The sequence below is a fragment of the Trachurus trachurus genome, assembly GCF_905171665.1.
Source record: "Trachurus trachurus genome assembly, chromosome: 1".
Taxonomy (NCBI): domain Eukaryota; kingdom Metazoa; phylum Chordata; class Actinopteri; order Carangiformes; family Carangidae; genus Trachurus; species Trachurus trachurus.
The window spans coordinates 37691514-37710965 of record NC_139891.1 but is presented as its reverse complement, the minus strand read 5'-3'; the positions used below and the strand labels follow the sequence as shown (position 1 = coordinate 37710965).

Sequence of the window (19452 nt, the reverse complement as noted above, 5' to 3'; positions counted from 1 at the left end):
CCAGTTAGCCGCTCGCTAGAATGCTACTTTTGCTAAAACCGACTTCCATTGTGGTGTGACGCAGTGGATCATGGGAAAATAAATGCTGATCAGCTCTTCAGTTTTACCAGAGCCAGTAATTCTCTGGTTTTACTCAAATTACATTAAAGGCCCCATGCTGTGCACTTTTCTCTGGGTTTATTTACCTGCTGATATCTCTAACAAGATGTATCATTGGTTTTGACCTGTGATCTGCCTAATATCGTTTCTACTGCCCCTTTCTGTTGCCTCTTTCTGGAGCTCTAGCAGGCACAGGTCATTTGGCCAATCAGAAGAGAGAATGAGAACCTCTCCTCTGATTGGCTGACTGTTTTTGAGTGGCATGTGGTCGGGCCAATCACAGGCAAGTAACTGAAACCTAAGCTGCATTCATAAAAATTGAAAAAAAAACCTTGTGTGTGACATCACAGAAAGGAGGAAGTGCTATCTGCTCGTCTTAAAGAGACAGTTCCTACAAAAGGGGCGGTGTGTGTTTCTCCATTTATGACCAGTTTGATGCATGGGGCAGTATATACGTGGCCCAGAGACCCCCCCAAGCACCAAAAAATAACCAAAATCACATTTTTCATGCCATGGGGCCTTTAAGTGAAGTTGTCTGTCATTCTAAATCGCCCTATTATTTATCTCTCTTTCTAATTTCATTTCTATTTATTATTTTATTTTTATCATCCAACTGCCTTACTTTGAACATGTAATAGCTTAAAAGGGTTGAATACGGAGAGCGCTAACATTTAGAGAGGTGCAAAAACATCCGACAGTCACACAAAATGTTCCTTTTGTGTGAATCTGAATGGTTTTCTATCCACAAGTTTCCGAACGTGGTCATCTATCATAGATATCTATGGTCATCTATGGTCAAAACCGGAAGCCGCTTTTGCATTTATCGTCTTTTACGTTTCCATGGTTTTCAGTCGTTGTCATAGTTGCTGTAAATGCATGGATCTATTAACGCTGGCTTTTACCACGGATGTCAGTTTGTGTGATAATATCCATTGTTAATAGCTGGTGAACGCTGATGATCCATGCGCTTTACAGATTTTCATTGAAAAAAACAAAAACAGAACCCATGCCTTCACCGCGACTACCGAAACCATGGAAACGTAAACATAAAGAGCAAAACCGGCTTACGTTTTTGACTTAATAATAGTGTTTAGAGTGGTGCAGAATAAAAGTATTGCTTTTCCATAAAAAAAAAAGAAATATAGGCCTAAAATAAAAGGTCTGAATTATTTCATTTTAGAAGTTTTGACGGGTTCTACAATGACTTCCTGTTTACATCGTAAACATCGCCTCCATTGAGCAGCTCACGTCTCTGCCCCGCTGATCTCAGAACAACATGCACCGATAATTAAAGGTGATGAACCTGCTGCTATGACTGTAGGGGTTATTATGGTGAGAGGAGAACTTGACCCTCTAACTTTGAACATGTAACACTTCAGACATGTGATTTTATTATGATATGTTGTATGTACTGTCTGTAAGTTTTAAAGCAATGCAATGCAACATTTTAGCAGTTTAAAAAGAAAAAGAAATAGTAATTGCTCAGTTTTATATGACGGCACGCAGCTGCTTAAACCCTTTTCCTTGCTGGGTCTTGCAGGTGTGGGCCTGGGCTTCATTCTCAAGACGTACGGCGTGGAAATGACGGACAACAACATCACTCTGATCAGCTTCCCGGGGGAGATGCTGATGCGGATGCTGCAGGTCGTCATGGTTCCTCTCATCGTCACCAGCGTCATCACAAGTGAGTCGCACACACAGCATCGAGACCAGTCGTACAGACCAAGACAGACTGTAACCTCCTGTAGTGTCCACATCGTAGGGCTTCTTATGTTAAATATTCAAATTATATTCAAATTTATAATGTTTTTGTTGTCGGGACTCATTATATACACCTTTACCAGCTTATTATTACATCCCGCGTCCACTAAAGGGCTTTCCAACCAAATCTGTTCGGCCTGACGCACCAGACTACATCATTAACATGTATAGTCTGGTAACGAGCGGTAGACCTCGGCTCAGTCCAGGGGGCGGGATGAAGACTGTCTTTCAAACTGCCTCTGCACCAACAGGGTAGCGCTACGACCAATCAGAGCAAAGAGCAGGATGACGTTAGCCTGACAAGCCAATTTAAACGTATGTCGTCATGGCGTTAAGCCGCCCAACGACTCTCTAAACAGATAGAGCGCTGTGATTGGTCAACACAAACGGTGTTCCAGACTCAAAAAGTTCCTATGGCTCGTTTGTAGACCTACGGAGCAAAGAGATCTGCTGCCGCTAGGGGGCAGATAGATTTCTAGGCTATTAGGCCTACGTAACATTTGCAACACACTTAAAGGCATAGTTAAATTCAAATTCAAAATGGCAAATTCGTCCATTGCCGTAATCCCTATAGTCATAGGAGTAGGTTAATTACCTCTATAGAGAGCCGAAGCGGAAGCAGGAAGTAACGTCACCATGTGGGACCTCAACTCTGAAGAAGTCTCCATGTGAGTGAACGGGAGTCAACGTTTTATTTCGTGATCCGTTTGAATTGCGCCATGAGAAAAAAATATGTCCTCTACCTGTTTAAAACATCACGTTTCATGAAGAGAAATCAGCAGTTTGTTGTAAAACGGCAACAGAAGAATGTATTTAGTGTAGACACTCTACGACTTCAGATCTGGTGTCCCACAAAAAATACGTCACCAACTGACACGGGAAAAGACGCCATGTGGTGACGTCACTACGCCACCTGGAGTCTTTCTGGTTACGGACTCTAAAGCCTGCCACACACATAAAGATTTTATAAATCTCAACCGATTTTATATCTGTGAGAGACCCCACACATGAAGATAAAAAATCTGTGATTGAACAGTTTTGATCGTGTTGTGTGTGGTGAGCTGCGATATTCCAAACACAGCTCACCACACACATTAAGATTTTTCAGAATCTTGACCCTCTGGTCAGAAAACAATCCGGCATCAGCAGCGATACCAGGGGTGTCGTTGTAGCTACTCTTTCGGGTCTATTTCCGGAATGGACAATGAGAGCGACGTAATTTTTTTTTTATGAAAGCGGGACACTTCAGCCTTTACAACGATCCCATCTGTGTGTGTCTGTGTGTCTGTGGCTCCGGACACCGAGCAGTCAAGCGGCTGTGAGCGGCAGTCACATGATCGTTTAAACATGGCTGCTGTATTGCCGGCTGTGGCCGGCTATGAACGCTACCGTCTTTGCTATCATCTATCAGGAAACCTCCCGTGTGCGTGAATGTCTGTGTGAACCTCATGTAATACCAGGGCTCAGGGCTGCACTGTGGCTCTCTGTGAGGTTGCCGGTGTTGTGTGGAGAAGTGGCTTGTTGCCCGGAGCAGCATGCAGAGCTCGGCAAGCAGGCGTTTCTCCACACAACACCGGCTTTCCACACACAAGATGACTTTTGATTGAAACGGCCACGGTTGTCGGCCCCGACTATCATAAATATTGAACATGTTTAATATTTTCGATTATCGGCGCCGAACGTTTTCCGAGCCGATTGTCGGGGGAATTTTGACTCTTAACACACCACACACTACAAGAGAATCTTATAAGATAATCGTAAGAGTTTAAGATAATCGGGCGGTGTCTGTCCGTGGTCGGAAGGGGGAAAATCGTGGCAAAATCAGCCCGATTATCTTTATGTGTTTGGCAGGCTTTAGTTTGCGCCGTGCGAAGGAACACGTTGGAGTCAGTTTCCACCTTCAAATGTTCTAATTTTTTTAATAACTTCAATTCTGTATGAATAGTTAAAGGGACATTGTGTAACTTCTCCCGTTATCTATTCACGAAAATCGATTATTACAACATATTGTCTAGGGCTGGGCCAAAAAAATCGATTTTTATATTAATCGCGATTTTTTTCTGGCGATTTTTAAAAATCGATTCTCAGCCTCGGGTCATTTCTTCAATTTTAATTGGCTCTGGTCACAAAGTGATGATGTAAGCTGAAACCAGCCGGGGTGTGTGTGTGTGTGTGTGTGTGTGTGTGTGTGTGTGTGTTTATTTCCACAGGTGTGTGTGGTCTGAGCGTGGAAACCTCCAGGAAGATCGCTGGGAGGACGGCGGCCTACTTCCTGTCCACCACCTTCATGGCCGTGATCATCGGTAAGAGCAGAGCGCCGAGTGTTCTTAGAGATGTCTGAAGCTGCACAGGCCTTTAAAGGGATAGTTCACCCAAAATTCAAATTTCCATACTCATGATCTCCTCCCCCTCATGTGGACTAAGGGCTGGGAGAAGTTTCAGAGTCCTCCGTGGCTTCTCTGAGTTACAGGGGGTCTCGGCGTAGCAGTGCATGTCCATATAACGGTTGCAAATGGATACCAACTGTCTTCGTAACAAAAAGACACACCAAAAAACATCCAAATACCTCCATGCTGCTCGTATGTAATGTCCCTCTTGTATTGAAGCCCCGACATGAGAAATTGTTCCAAAAAAAATCTAATAAGTCTATATTTTAAGCTTGTTTGTAGCGGAAGCTCCCAGTGTTGCTCTGCCTGTGTCAGTGCAAATCCCGCGAGATTTACACAGCGTGGAGGTGTTTGGATGTTTTTTGGTGTGTCTTTTTGGATGAAGAAAAGTGGTATCCATTAGCAACCGTCATATGGACATGTAGTGCTGCACGGAGCCCCGCTGTAACTCAGAGAAGCCACGGAGGACTCTGAAACTTCTCCCAGCCCTTAGTCCACATGAGGGGGAGGAGATAATGAGTATGGAAATTTGAATGTTGGGTGAACTATCCCTTTAACCTAAAACCTGAAAAACTACAATTAAGACTAAAGACTACATAAAAACTAAATAAAAACTAGTCAATTCCTCAAAAATAAAACTAAACTAAAACCGATTCGTCACTTGTTAAACTCACTAAAACAAAACTGAAAAAAGAAAGAAATCAAACTGAAAAACTAAATAAAAACTGAGAATTTTAGAACTATAATATCCTTGGTGTGTGTGTGTGTGTGTGTGTGTGTGTGTGTGTGTGTGTGTGTGTGTGTTGCAGGCATGATCCTGGTCATGATCATCAAGCCTGGGGTGGCGTACGCCGTTAAGATGGACGACACCGACGACGAGGAGTCGTTCTCCACCGTGGACGCCCTGATGGACCTGGTCCGGTGAGAACTGATCCACACTCACACTAACTGTTCTGAACGTGTAAGCAACAATTAATCAACAATTAATCGATTATTAAATTAATCCCCAACTATTTTGATAATCTAATAATCGCTTTGAGTTGTTTTATGAGAAGAAAAGTCCAGATTCTCTGATTCCAGCTTTAGTCCAGTCATTTTATGAGAAAAGGTTAAACAAATTGCAACAGAAGCAAACTCAACTGATTTTGTATCCTCAGCATGTCCTGAGTGAGGGAAAAAAAAGCCCTGAAGAATCCCATTAGGGGAAAGTTTAGAAAAACACCCAAACATATCCCATTTATACGCATATAAAGAAAAGATTCACGTGAATAGGGTAACATTTTTAACCTTTAGATATCTCCATGAAAATTACTGAGTTGATTACTTACATTAAAGGGACAACGAGGAGTTTGGGAAAAGCGAAGCGTTTTCTCACTACATTTATGAGCCTCCGCGCACACCGTAAAATTATTTTGACCGGCGCAAGACAGACTCATGTTTTCATTCATCAAGAATTAAAGTCAGAGGTTCAAAGAAGTTCACATACCGTCATAGTTCCGACCATAAACGGCGATTCGGCGGCGTTATTCTCATGACTCGTTGCGAAACCGAAAGTAAAAAACGCTGGTCGGCTCGACCAGCATCTCCGCCACCACTAATAATAACAAAATAACGATAGAGACAGAACGATATATTTATCGAAAATGGGCCCATTAACAAGTGTGGGTAGCGGAGATTCATCCACATTAACGTGAGACTTTTTTATAATCTAATAGAAACTCCTCGTTGTCCCTTTAAGACAAACAAAAAATGTATTACAAGTTTTTGGAAATTCTTTGTTAACATGAGCAAATTTGCATACATTTGCATAAATTCCACCGTTTTGACGGCACATGTATATATGAAGTTGCTGTAGTGGTACCGGCATGAAAATTGGAATGAGTTGACTCCATCGGTCAACCGACAAGTTGACCACTGTAAATTTCAAGCTGACTGCAATTTTTCAAGACAGCCACATCCTTAGTAGAGCAGGTATGACATGCTCCGTCTCTATTAATGCTCATGGGTAGCCTTGTGTTCCATTCCTTAAGCTTTTTAACTGTAATATCATATTACAGTTAAAAAATGTCTCGTTCAATCTTGTTAACATATTATATGTTAACAAGATTGAACAAGACATCTTCACCTGCTCTACTCAATGTTTAGATCAGGTGTTGTATGTATGCAAATTAGCCATACGTAATTGGATTAAAAATGTTAACACTTGGTAAGTGGTATTTTATGGTTGTAATTAGTCTCTAATCTCAAAATAATTGGTAACATTCCTACATAGAGAAGTTAGTGGCGGCCATCAACGCTAAATTTCTCACCGCCACCAGCTCCCGAGTCAGTGTTTTTTTTTTTCCAGACTTTTTATGCATTTATTTTGAAAGGACAGCTGGAAAGAGACACAATCCAATGTTCATGTAGCAGTCACTTTACCTTGAAAGTGGGCAAAATTGTCCCTAACCCCCTAATTGATGTGGTGTTTTTTTTCCTTCTTTTTTCTGCATTTGTGTTTATTGTGAAGTCTGTCTTAAATTTCATTTCAAGTGGCTTTAAAAAAGTCTTAAAAAGTCTTAAATTTAACTTGGCTTAAGCTGTAGGAACCCTGTAAAGGGACAACGACGAGTTTGTATTTGGTTCTAAAAGAGTCTCATATCAATGTGGATGAATCTATGTTACCACTTGTTAATGAGCCCATTTGATAAATATATGGTTTTGTCTTTATAGTTATTTTGATATTATTATTTAGTGGTCGACTCGCCCAGCATTTCCTACTTTCAGTTTCCCTGACGCTGCCCGGCGGTTCATGAGAATAACGCCACCGAATCGCTAGTCGGCATCGTTTATGGTCGGAGCTACGACGGTATCTGATCGTCTTCAAACCTCCGACTTTCATTGTTGATCAATGAAAACATTCTTGACAAATGTTTTCGCTTTCGTCCGTCCGTCTGTGTCGGTCCCAGAATTTCACCGTGTGCGCAGAGGCTCATGGGAAATGTAGTGTGAAAACATTTCGCTTTCCAAAACTCCTCGTTGTCCCTTTAATGGATAATGAAAATCATCGTTAGTTGACAAGTCTGTCTAATTGCAGTGTACTGTCAGTACTAGGGGTGTGACATGTATCTGTGTTGAACCGGTACAGGACTGTGCACGGATGTCATGAGTTCCTGAAACGCGAGTTGTGTGTTTATCGTCCGCCTGCAGCTAGCGGTGCAGCCCGTTTACGTCATAGCTTTTTTTTTATTATTAACTTTTTTATTTGAATTTCAAATGCAACAGATTAATTCAATTACATTCCATTTATTATATGAACATTTCAACATTTCAACCCGGAATTCCCCCCTCCCTCACCCCATCCCTCCCACCCCGCTCCCTCCTTCACCCACCCACCACCACCCAGCAGTGTGCTATTGCAATAATAGTATTGTTAGGTCAGATATAAGATTCATCCATACTGCAATTGTACTTGTTTTAGCCTTGTTTATCCTTGCTGTTGAGAGTTCCAGCCAGGTATGCAATGTCCAAGAATCTTCGAAGCCAGTGAGTTTTTGAGATGTCATGGGGGGGTTTCCAGCATTGGACAATGATTTTCTTTGCCGCTGTCAGACCTGCCAACCAGATTTTATGTGTTTGTCAGCCAAGGGGGAGCTGGGAGTCATCATTCAGAAGGTGTATAGCAGGTTCCATTGGTAACTGTACCCCTGTTAAAGGGATAGTTCAACATTTTGGCAAATTGGCCCATTGCCATAATCGCTATAGTCATAGCAGTAGGTTCGTTACCTTTATTTGTCGGTGTAAGCTATTTTTAGAACGGAGGAGCGGAGCGGCAGGCTGTTCAGAGCTACGCTATGGAGGCTAATGGAATTTCTTGGTTTCCCTCATCAAACTCATCAAATACAAAATCCCAAAACTCCAAAACGCTTTCGTGGACAAGTTGTGACCTGCACAATCACCACGCTATGAGATAATAATAGAACGTTACGAAACGGAGCCGTTTTCGAGGTAAATACAGAGTCTGCTTGCTGAAAAACTGTCCCTGAACGCAACGCGGATCAGCGGTTTTGCATCTATTTACCTCTAAAACAACTCTGTCTCGTAACGTTCTATTATTATCTCATAGCGTGGTGATTGTGCAGCTCACAACTTGTCCACGAAAGCGTTTTGGAGTTTTGGGATTTTGTATTTGATGAGTTTGATGAGGGAAACCAAGAAATTCCATTAGCCTCCATAGTGTAGCTCTGAACAGCCTGCCGCTCTGCTCCTCCGTTCTAAAAATAGCTTACACCGACAAATAAAGGTAACAAACCTACTGCTATGACTATAGGGATTATGGCAATGGGCCAATTTGCCAAAATGTTGAACTATCCCTTTAATACTGCTATCGTGCCAATTACCTTCTCCCATAGATTCAAAATCTCTGGACATTCCCATACAACATGTGCAAAAGAGCCAAAGGTTCCCTGGGGACAAAATGAGCAGTATGGGTCCGTAGTTAATCCCATTTGATGTCTAATTCTAGGTGTTATTCCGTTTACGTCATAGCTACCGCTGCCGCTACTGTAGTTATGGTCGAAATGCTCTGATCGACTTGAATGTCGACTGTGAAGTCGCAACGGAGCGGCGACGGAGGATGAGAGACACTCGTACTCACAAACTCTGTTTTTATTTTGTTCATTTGTCGACAGGAACATGATGCCACAAAACCTGATCCAGGCCTGTTTCCGCCAGGTGAGCTCTTCACTCCGTGTGTGTGTGTGTGTGTGTGTGTGTGTGTGTGTGTGTGTGTGTGTGTGTGTGTGTGTGTGTGTGTGTGTGTGTGTGTGTGTGTGTGTGTGTGTTCTTGTACATGCTACGTTGTGAGGACCGGAACAAGTTTTTAACCAACAGACTGAGGACATTTTTGGGAAGTGAGGACATTTTGGCCGGTCCTCACTTTTTCCAAGGGCTGTTTGAGGGTTAAAGGGATAGTAGTATTTTTTTTAAAGTGGGGTTGTATGATCTACAAATAGCCCCTAAGTACTTTAATTGCAGTAGAAGACTCTCTGCACTCCTCCCGTTAGCAACGCCAGCCCATAATAGCCCTGCCCAGAGATTTACAACATACAGTGTTGTGAACAGACCCAAAGAAACGGCCTATTTTCACGGCCTAAAAGAGGTTTTACCTGAAAAAAAATACAGTGTGTGTGTGTGTGTGTGTGTGTGTGTGTGTGTGTGTGTGTGTGTGTGTGTGTGTGTGTGTGTGTGTGTGTGTGTGTGTGTGTGTGTGTGTGTGTGTGTGTGTGTGTGTCATGTTAACAGCCACGTCTCTGTCTCTGTGCTGCAGTACAAGACTGAGAGGGTGACGGTGGAGAACGAGGACGACGACCACATCAACTCCACCCTGGGAGTGGGAATGGTAACCGCCGCCGTCGCCATGGAGACTGTTCTGTGACCAGTTCCCCATGTTTTTTAAATGTATTTCTTCCTGTCCACCTGCAGAACGAGACGAAGGTGCGCCTGTCGGGCCACCACGTGGACGGCACCAACACGGTGGGACTCATCGTCTGGTCCTTCATCTTCGGCCTGGCCTTCAACCGCATGGGGGAGCGCGGCCGCGTGCTGGTCGACTTCCTCACCGTGCTCAACGAGGGCACCAAGCGCGTGGTCGGACTCATCCTCAGGTAATCTATCATCATACAGTATAGTACAGTGATATCCATCGTTTAATAAGGGATAGTTCAACATTTTGTCAAATTGGCCCATTACCATAATGCCTACACTGCAAAAACTCAACATCTTTCCAAGAATATTTGTCTTATTTCTTGTCAAAATGTCTCATTTCTGGTCAAAACTAATCTCTTTCCACTTAAAATAAGACTCATCGCCTAAAAATTAACTTGTTTTCAGATAATTTTCACTTGTTTCAAACGTATTTTCACTTGAAATAAGTAGAAAAATCTGCCAGTGAAAGCAAGTTTATTGTGGTTGTAATAAGAAAGAAAAACTTGCTCCACTGTCAGATTTTTCTACTTATTTAAAGTGAAAATATGCTTAGAAGAAGTAAAAGGTGTCTAAAAACAAGCTGCTTTTTAATGCGATGAGTCTTATTTTAAGTATAATGAGATTTGTTTTGACTAGAAATGAGACATTTTGACTAGAAATAAGACAAATATTCTTGGTAAGATATTTGAGTTTTTGTAGTGTATAGTCATAGCAGTAGGTTCGTTGCCTTTAATTGTCGGTGCAAGCTGTTTTTAGAACGGCGGAGCAGAGCCACGAGCTGCTCAGAGCTACACTACGGAGGCTCATGGGATTTCTTGAGGTAAATTCATGCAAAACCGCTGATGCGTGTTGCCTTCAGGGACAGTTTTTCATCATCAGTCTCTGTATTTCCCTCTACAACAACTCTGTCTGGTAACGTTGTGTTATTATCTCATAGCGTGGTGAATGTGCAGGTCACAACTTGTCCACCAGAGCGTTGTGGAGTTGTTGGATTGTGTATTTGATGAGTTTGATGAGGGAAACCAAAGAAATCCCATAATGAACCTCCGTAGCGTAGCTCTGAGCAGCTCACGGCTCTGCTCCGCCGTTCTAAAAATAGCTTGAACCGACAATTAAAGGTAACGAACCTACTGCTATAATGACTATAGGGATTATGGCAATGGGACAATTTGACAAAATGTTGAACTATCCCTTTAAAATCTGGATTTTTCAATGAAAAAAAAAAGATGCATTTACTGCGACTACTGAAACCATGGAAACGTAAACATACAATGCCACCAGAAGAGCAAAACCGGCTTCTGTTTTTGACGTTTGGTAAAGGTGGATAACTTGAACACAGTATTCGGCCAATGCCTGCTTTAGTAAATGTGTCCTCAATATAAATCATCTGTGCACAGTGCAGCAAGTAAACAATAAGCAGTGTGCATAGATATTACTGTAAAGTGTAAATCTGGTTCTTTTAGCCAAGATTCTGCTAAAATATATTTTCCCCAACTGTATCCAAGTTCCCCGTTAAGAGCCAGCCTTCGATCTTCTGAATTTCCTGTTGATTCCCATGGAAAGTTTCCAAATTCACAGTGAACGAGTGTTTCAGCTGTGTTCGGAGACGAGTGTGGATCTGTGACCTCACTTCCTCCTCCTCCTCCTCCTCCTCCTCTCTCCTCCTCCTCTCTCCTCCTCCTCCTCCTCCTCCTCCTCTTCCTCCTCCTCCTCCTCCTGCAGGTTTGTGCCGCTCGGCGTGCTCTTCATGATCGCCTGCCACGTCGCAGAGGTCCACGACTGGGAAACCACCTACAAGCTCGGAAAGTTCATGCTGGTTGTTCTCATCGGGTAGGTTCGCCTTCGTCTGCCCACACACACACACACACACACACACACACACACACACACACACACACACACACACACACACACACACACACACACACAGGGCGCAGAGTAGTGAGTCTGATAACTAGAGGCGCTGAAAATAATCGTTTCAGAGATGCATCGAGATTCTGAATCGATGCGGTTATGTCACATAATCGATTTTCAAAATTGATAATTCACCAATTTTCTGCCAAGGAAGGGTTTGGAGAACTAGTCAAAGAGTCATCAAAACGCTTTTGGAGTTCCAGGGGGGTCCGGCTGGGAACGGATAGAGTTCACTTTTGAATCGTCCAAAACTCACACTATGAAACATCCAGATACCTCCATACTACTCGTCTGTACTGACCCAAGTGTCCTGAAGCCAAGACATGGAAAAGTTGTTCGGAAAAAAATGAATTTGATCTCTGTTTTTATCCTTGTTGTAGCAGTAGCTCCCAGTGGCTGCACCAGATTTGCTGCCAGATGTCCGTTCGTCGTTGTAAACCATTGGAGGTTTGATGTAAACACAGAGGAACATCTCACAGCAAATCTCGTGCAGCCACTGGGAGCTGCTGCTACAACAAGAGTAAAAACAGAGATCACATCAACAACAACTTTTCCATGTCTTGGCTTCAGGACACTTGGGTCAGTACAGACGAGCAGTATGGAGGTATCTGGATGTTTCATAGTGTGTGTTTCGGACGATTCAAAAGTGAACTCTATCCACCGCCATTATATGAAAACCCGTTGCCAGCCGGACCCCCCCTGGAACTCCTAAAGAGTTTTGATGACTCTTTGACAAGTTCTCCAAACCCTTCCTTGGCATGACGGTGAGTAGAAAATTGGTGAATTTTGGGTGAATTATCCCTTTAAATTCAAATGTTGTTCACACCCAGAGACAGAAACCAAGCTACACAGCTGTTACTGTAGATGTTTGGCTGTTTGCCTCTCACTCGTAGCGTCCAGGGATGATTCAATGTCCCACATCCTTGAGTTTTACTTGTATCATCAGAACAGACGTGTCCTGTGTGGCAACTTAAGTTATGACATCGTCTGCCAGCTGTAACTTCCTTCAACACGGTGCTGGTGACGCATTTGTATCAAATTTGATACATGAAAATACATGAGTTTTTCAGACCTCTACATCCTCACTGTGATTTTTCCCCCTGAAAAACCTAATGTATACAATCAGATACATGCAATGATCAGACAAACCACCAGGGTGCAGTTATTTATGCACCAGCAGCCTTCAGTACAGTACAATATGGCCGCCGTCAGTCAGCGACCCAAATGTGTTTCTTCATGGATATTTTTGCCAATTTTGAAAAAGATAACGTTAAGAAAAACTTAAAGATTGTTACTGAAACTTCAAAGGAATAGTTCCTGCATTGATGCAAATAAAAAGGAAAACTACTTAATATTTCATAACTTATTTTATAGTAGAACCGTGTTGAAAATGTGTGTATCTAATTAGATACAGCAGATATGTAAGGTCATTTTCAATGCAAATCTCCTATTCAAAAAAAAGAAGAAAAAAAAGGACTTATATATATATTTTTTTTTTAACATTTTTTTGGCAGAAGGCATTTTCTGACAATTATGTCATGGTTCAAGCTTTACAGGGCTAAAATCGACCTTTCTGCCGCCACTTTTTGTTGTGTTTTGTTGTGTTGTGTTGTTTATGCCCTGAACGTGTATGTGTGCACTTTCATACATGTTCCTCTGTTTTCCGACTTTTACAATTCAATGAACACGTGTAACGAGAATATAAAACATCAAACATGAAACGTTTCATAAACTCCTGAAGCTGAGCTGAGTCGAGCTGAGGTTTGTGTTTGTGTTTGTGTTTGTGGCGCTGGTGTGTTTCAGGCTGGTGATCCACATGGTCGTCGTGCTGCCGCTGGTCTACTTCCTGTGTGTGAGGCGTAACCCCCTCACCGTCATCGGCGGCATCTCTCCTGCTCTGCTGACCGCGTTCCTCATCTCCTCCAGGTAACGAGACGCAGCAACGTCCGATCGCCGTTTGTCTTCATCACGCTCTCACATCCTCGTCACGAACCATGTTTCCATCCACACACTGCAAAAACTCAAAATCTTTCCAAGAATATCTGTCTTATTTCTTGTCAAAATGTCTCATTTCTGGTCAAAACTAATCTCTTTCCACTTTAAATAAGATTCATGACCTAAAAATCAACTTGTTTTTAGATTATTTTCACTTGTTTCAAACAATTTTTCACTTTAAATAATTAGAAAAATCTGCCAGTAAAAGCTTGTTTTTTGTGCTTGTAATAAGAACAAGCCCCACTATCAGATAATTTCAAGTGAAAATCTGCTTGAAAGAAGTAAAAAAAAGTGTCTAAAAACAAGCTACTTTTTAATGTGATGAGTCTAATTTTAGGTAGAATGAGATTTGTTTTTCTAATTTAAAGCAGATATCAGTGGAATGTTTTTGTTAATATAAGTCCTAAATAGTCCTATTTTCCGTCAGCAATCACTTACATGAAGTGTTTCAGCCTAAACACGAGTCTCTCCGTCACTCTGCTCTGCTGTAACCCGAGGAGAAAATTTTCCTTGTGGGATACAAGTGTTATCCAATGAGGAGAGAGAACGGCATGAAGGGCTGTGTGTGCAGCCAAGGGATGCGCGTGAATGTGGTGACGTAGCACGAGGACCAATTGATGCCTGACAAGGGCGGGGGCTGCTAACTCATGGTGCGTTCAAAGAAACTCATACTTTGTGTTTTTCCTTCCTGTGAAGTCATACCAGTTCGATCTGGTACGAGTTCACGGGTCGGAAGTTACGAGTGGCCGTTATAGGGAACTTTCACAGACAACAGGATGGTAAAAACACGAGCTACGGGTTACCTGGAACGCTACCAAGTCGTAGTTGTGACTTGAAGCTGTAACTTACGGTTTCAAAAGCCTGCCTTGAACGCAGCATTAGCCGAAACGGCCGTGAAGCTGATATCTGCTTTAAAGAGTGATAAAAAGAGATATCCAAAATCCTCCTCTGTAAAAACTTCTGGTTCTAAAAAAAACAAACAAGAATTTTGAAGTGGCTTTATCCATTGTTCAGATTTCGGTTCTGGAAATGTATGCAAATTAGCGCATATTTAGGGGCCGTGTCCACCAGACGCGTTTTCAGCGCTCTGGGCGTCTATTTTACATTCAAACCCTATTGAGTTGGGCGCTCACAGCGCTCAGCGCCCTCGGCGGTAAAACGCCCTGGGCGCTTGCTTCTTTTTGTCGCGGCGCTCAGAGCGCTTCGAGTTGAAATCTGTTCAACTTTTAGAACAGCGCTACGCTCGTCAATGTCACTTTTCCCCGCACTGACCAATCAGAATCAAGAAGGGGCGGGACATACGTTACCACAGCAACACAACCGGAGACGTGGCTCGGTTTATATCATGACCCACACTTGTATTGAAGGTAGGCCGACCTCAGGGTCCATGTCAAAAGCTGCTGCTAATGCTGTTGTGTATTTCTGACACTCGTTGTAGTGTTTACATTAAACAAGGCCGGAACACGGACGTGTCAGAGGACTGGTTTTGTAACCTAGCAACAGCGGCATTCTGACGAGGGAGAGAGAGAGCGCTAAGCGCTGGGAAAGCAGCGCTGAGAGCGCTGTCAGAGCTGAAAACGCGTCTGGTGGACACGGCCCCTTAATTAGACACTGCCTCATTTACATATTTAAACATAAAATTGGACAAAACTTGTAATACAAAAAATATTTGTCTCAATGTAAGTGATAAGTTTACAAAATAAAAGATCAATACTTTGGTGTATTGATACAGTATCGACACAAATATCGACGCACTTTGCTGGATTGTTTTTTAATTGTTAATTGTTCACTTTCCTGTCCGTGTTCCCCTCCAGCTCGGCCACGCTGGCCGTGACCTTCCGGTGCTGTGAGGACCGGCTCCACTTCAACAAGCGAATCTCGCGCTTCATGCTGCCGATCGGCACCAACATCAACATGAACGGCACGGCGCTCTACGAGGTGGTGGCCGCCGTCTTCATCGCCCAGCTCAACCACATCACCCTGGACTTCAGCCAGCTCATCACGCTGGCGTAGGTCGCTGCTCGCTGCCGTGGCAACATCACAGCGTGTCGCCATGACACTCCATCCCACCGTTAGGCTACTGTATTGTTGATAGCAGACTGGTTGATAGACATTGGCCGTGATGACTTTATTTATAATCATCACGTAATTTTAATGAGAACAATACGGACGAGGTTTTAGCTATCCACCTTTTTCCGAACACCAAAAACGTAGCCTGTTTTGCCGGTTTTGCTCTTCCGCTGGAATTTTATGTTTACGTTTCCATGGTTTTGGTAGTCGCGGTAAATGCATTGATTTTTTTCAATGAAAATCTGTAAAACGCATGGATCATCACACCAGCTTTTAACAGTGGATATCACACAGATATTTACCGCAACTATGACAACGACTGAAAACCATGGAAACGTAAACGTACAATTCCACCAAACCGGCAAAACCAGTTTCCGGTTTTGACCATAGATGACGTTCGGAAACTTGTGGATAAAACTAATTATTGAACAAACATTACTATTTAGATAAGCTGGGCTAACCGTTAGCTGTTAGCCGTTAGCAGTGTCTCAAATAACTCAATAAACGGTCCATGAAAAAACTATTTTCTCCAGCGGATATCTGAGTTCCAACATGACTGAGCTAACTGGAGTAGTTTCATGTCGTGTCCCACAACGGGAGGGTTTTAACAGCTGACGTCCTGGTGTTAGCTTTGCTGCTGCTGTTAGCTGTCAGCAGCAGCAAAGCTAACAACTACGACAACCATGACTAATTACAAAAACGTGCACACAGAAATAGTAATGTTTGTTCAATAATTCGTTTTATAGACTTAACAAACATCAGATTAGTCAAAACGGTTTTGGCAGCCCGGAGCCCCCACATTTGGTACCTACACCGGTGGCTAACGCTACCAGTTAGCCGCTCCCTAGAATGCTACTAAAACCCACTTCCGTTTTGGTGTGACGCAATGGATCATGGGAAAATGAAGTGGTGGATATAAACCTGTGTGTGTGTGTGCAGGGTGACGGCGGCCGTGTCCAGCGTGGGCGCGGCGGGGATCCCGGCCACGGGAGCGGTGACCACCCTGTTCATCCTGGCGGCCGTGGGCTTACCGGCCAAGGAGGCGTCGCTGCTGGTGGCGGTGGAGTGGCTGCTGTGAGTTTACACAAGAGTCATTCTTTCACCATATTCCCTATAGTCATAGCAGTAGGTTCATTACCTTTAAAGGGATACGCCAACCTTTTTTTTTTCATGTCTTGCCTCACTCCTGAGTCCATGACCAGCAGATAGACACCATCCTTTCGACTGTGCGTGCAGTAACAAGGGAGATAGAGCCGTATCGCCCGTAATTAGCTTAGCTCAAACACTGGAAGTGTATGGGTAGTGTTAGCCTGCCTCCACCTAAAGTCGCTAATTAGCTTAGCTCAAACACTGGAAGTGTATGGGTAGTGTTAGCCTGCCTCCACCTAAAGTCGCTAATTAGCTTAGCTCAAACACTGGAAGTGTATGGGTAGTGTTAGCCTGCCTCCACCTAAAGTCGCTAATTAGCTTAGCTCAAACACTGGAAGTGTATAGGTAGTGTTAGCCTGCCTCCACCTAAAGTCATCAGAGAAACTCTTCAGCAACTCTAAACGGAAACCGGCGGGCCGATCTTCGTCTCAGAGCTGACAAAACTCTCCGGTAAGGCATCTTGAGCGGTCAAATGCCGCTAACGGGACGAGATCGGTCAAAACGGAGGGTTCAAGCAAAGGCGGTTTATTTTGGTTCAAGCTAGCTACATCGAGGGTAGGTTAGCTTCCTGTTTCAAAGTAAAAGCACAAATTCTATCGTCATGGTTTTCTGTATAAAGGGCAACGGGTGTTTTATTTTGTGAAAGTAACCGGAGGTGCGTTGGTCACAACAGCTAGCTTGAGTAGCGCCAAATTCGTCTGAGCAAAATTATAAACAGCTGGTATTTAGACAAATTAACGACACACTGCTGATCTAAACGGCTACTTTCTCACCTAAACATGTTTGAAATGTTGATAAAGTGATATATTTACAGAGTTTAGAGCTAAAATGAAATCAGCTTCTGACTTTAGGTGGAGGCAGGCTAACACTACCCATACACTTCCAGTGTTTGAGCTAAGCTAATTACAGGCGATACGGCTCTATCTCCCTTGTTACTGCACGCACAGTGGAAAGGATGGTGTCTATCTGCTGGTCATGGACTCGGGAGCGAGGCAAGACAAGAAAACAAAAATGTTGCTGTATCCCTTTAAAAACAAAAACAACATGTTTTAGCCTAGTCTATGATAAATTTGTCTTCAAAGCATGTAAGAGATTATTTCATAGATAAGTTAAAGAGCCGCAGACTGCACGTCTTTAAACCAGAGAGGAATAAACACAGAAAACAACTCGTTAAATGTACAAAATAAGGTTCAACTAAGTTTGTGTCTATGATGATTTTGAGAAAAGTGTGTGTGTGTGTGTGTGTGTGTGTGTGTGTGTGTGTGTGTGTGTGTGTGTGTGTGTGTGTGTGTGTGTGTGTGTGTGTGTGTGTGTGTGTGTGTGTGTGTCAGAGACCGCTGCAACACAGTCATCAACGTCATGGGCGACTGCATCGGCGTGGCCATCATCCACGAGTTATGCCACCACGACCTGGATGTGGCGGAGGTGTGGCATCTGTCGAGGTGAGGCTGAGCAGCATCGTCATCATCAATCAATCAATCAATCAATCAATCAATCAATTTGTTTATTTCGGGCATGTCAATTTAAATCATCATCGTCATCACACTTCATCTTAGTTCTAATAATACAATACACATGGCCGAAAGGGAAAGCGGGAGAAGCTAAAGCTTATCTAGTCCCGCCCCCATTACCCACAGAATAAAGATCTTTATCGTGATCTTTTCTTTTCTTTTACTTATGACATTTTGACATAACATGTTACAGCAGTAGGTAGTATACAGAGCTGAAGTTTAGCTCTAGACAGTATACAGATTACGTGTGTGTCTGCACATGTGTCTATATTTGTCCGTCATGAGTGAACAACAGTCTCATCTTGTAACCTGGCATGTCACAAAGTCACAAAGTGGTCCAATCGACAGAGAGCAAAAGTCATCATCATCATCATCTGACCACCGTGTTGTTGTTGTTGTTCTCTTCCCGCTCCAGTCCACACAGCAGCAGCAGCAGCTACACCGGCAGCAGCAGCTACACCGGCAGCGGCAGCTTCAGCACCAGCCGCAGCGGCGCCGGCGAAAGCGGCAACACCGGCCTCGGCGCCGAGGACATCTGGTTGGACGTCCTGCAAGAGACCACAGCGACCGCAGACTCGGATACAGATCTGGACACAGATTTGGATTTCCAGGACCCAGAATAACCCTGAAACCAAGAGGAGGAGGAGGAGGAAGGGTCAATGAACTGACTGAAAATAAAAGAAAATGCATTTTGATTCCAGTCTCAGTAAATGATCATTACACTGGTACATTCATACATATACATTAAGAGGCCACTTCAAAATGATGAATTTCTCTGGTTTTTCCTATTTATACGTAGGTGTGTGTGTGAGTTAAATTAGCACTTTTGTTTTATTTTATAAACGACTGACAACATTTCTCCCAAATTGGAAATAAAAATATTGTCATTTAGAGCGTTAATTGGCAGAAAATAACAAAAAAGTTCCAGTGTTTTCAGTCCTAGAATAGTAATAATACAAAGAAAAAAAAAGGTCATATTCATTTTTAAATAACAAAACACCCTTTTCTTTTCTTTTCTTTTCTTTTTTTTTTTACTTAGCAGGAGTTCAGAAATCAACATTGGTGGAATAAACGCAATTTTTAATCACAATGTTTTTATA

General features: G+C 43.0%; 2 protein-coding genes across 2 annotated transcripts in view; both read left to right on the top strand.

Annotated features, from left to right (window-relative positions):
• Window positions 1-19452, top strand: part of LOC310985743 (uncharacterized protein) — a 204856-nt gene that overhangs the window by 36748 nt on the left and 148656 nt on the right. The window lies entirely within an intron of this gene.
• On the top strand, window positions 1300-18975 carry LOC310990585 (excitatory amino acid transporter 3-like; the record flags this gene model as incomplete). Its single annotated transcript, XM_083978023.1, has 13 exons — window positions 1300-1318; window positions 1640-1783; window positions 4071-4163; window positions 5057-5168; window positions 8918-8960; window positions 9556-9627; window positions 9711-9892; window positions 11436-11543; window positions 13431-13553; window positions 15437-15631; window positions 16632-16766; window positions 18173-18283; window positions 18768-18975. 13 exons carry the CDS (start codon window positions 1300-1302, stop codon window positions 18973-18975), a joined length of 1545 nt encoding a protein of 514 aa, XP_083834149.1.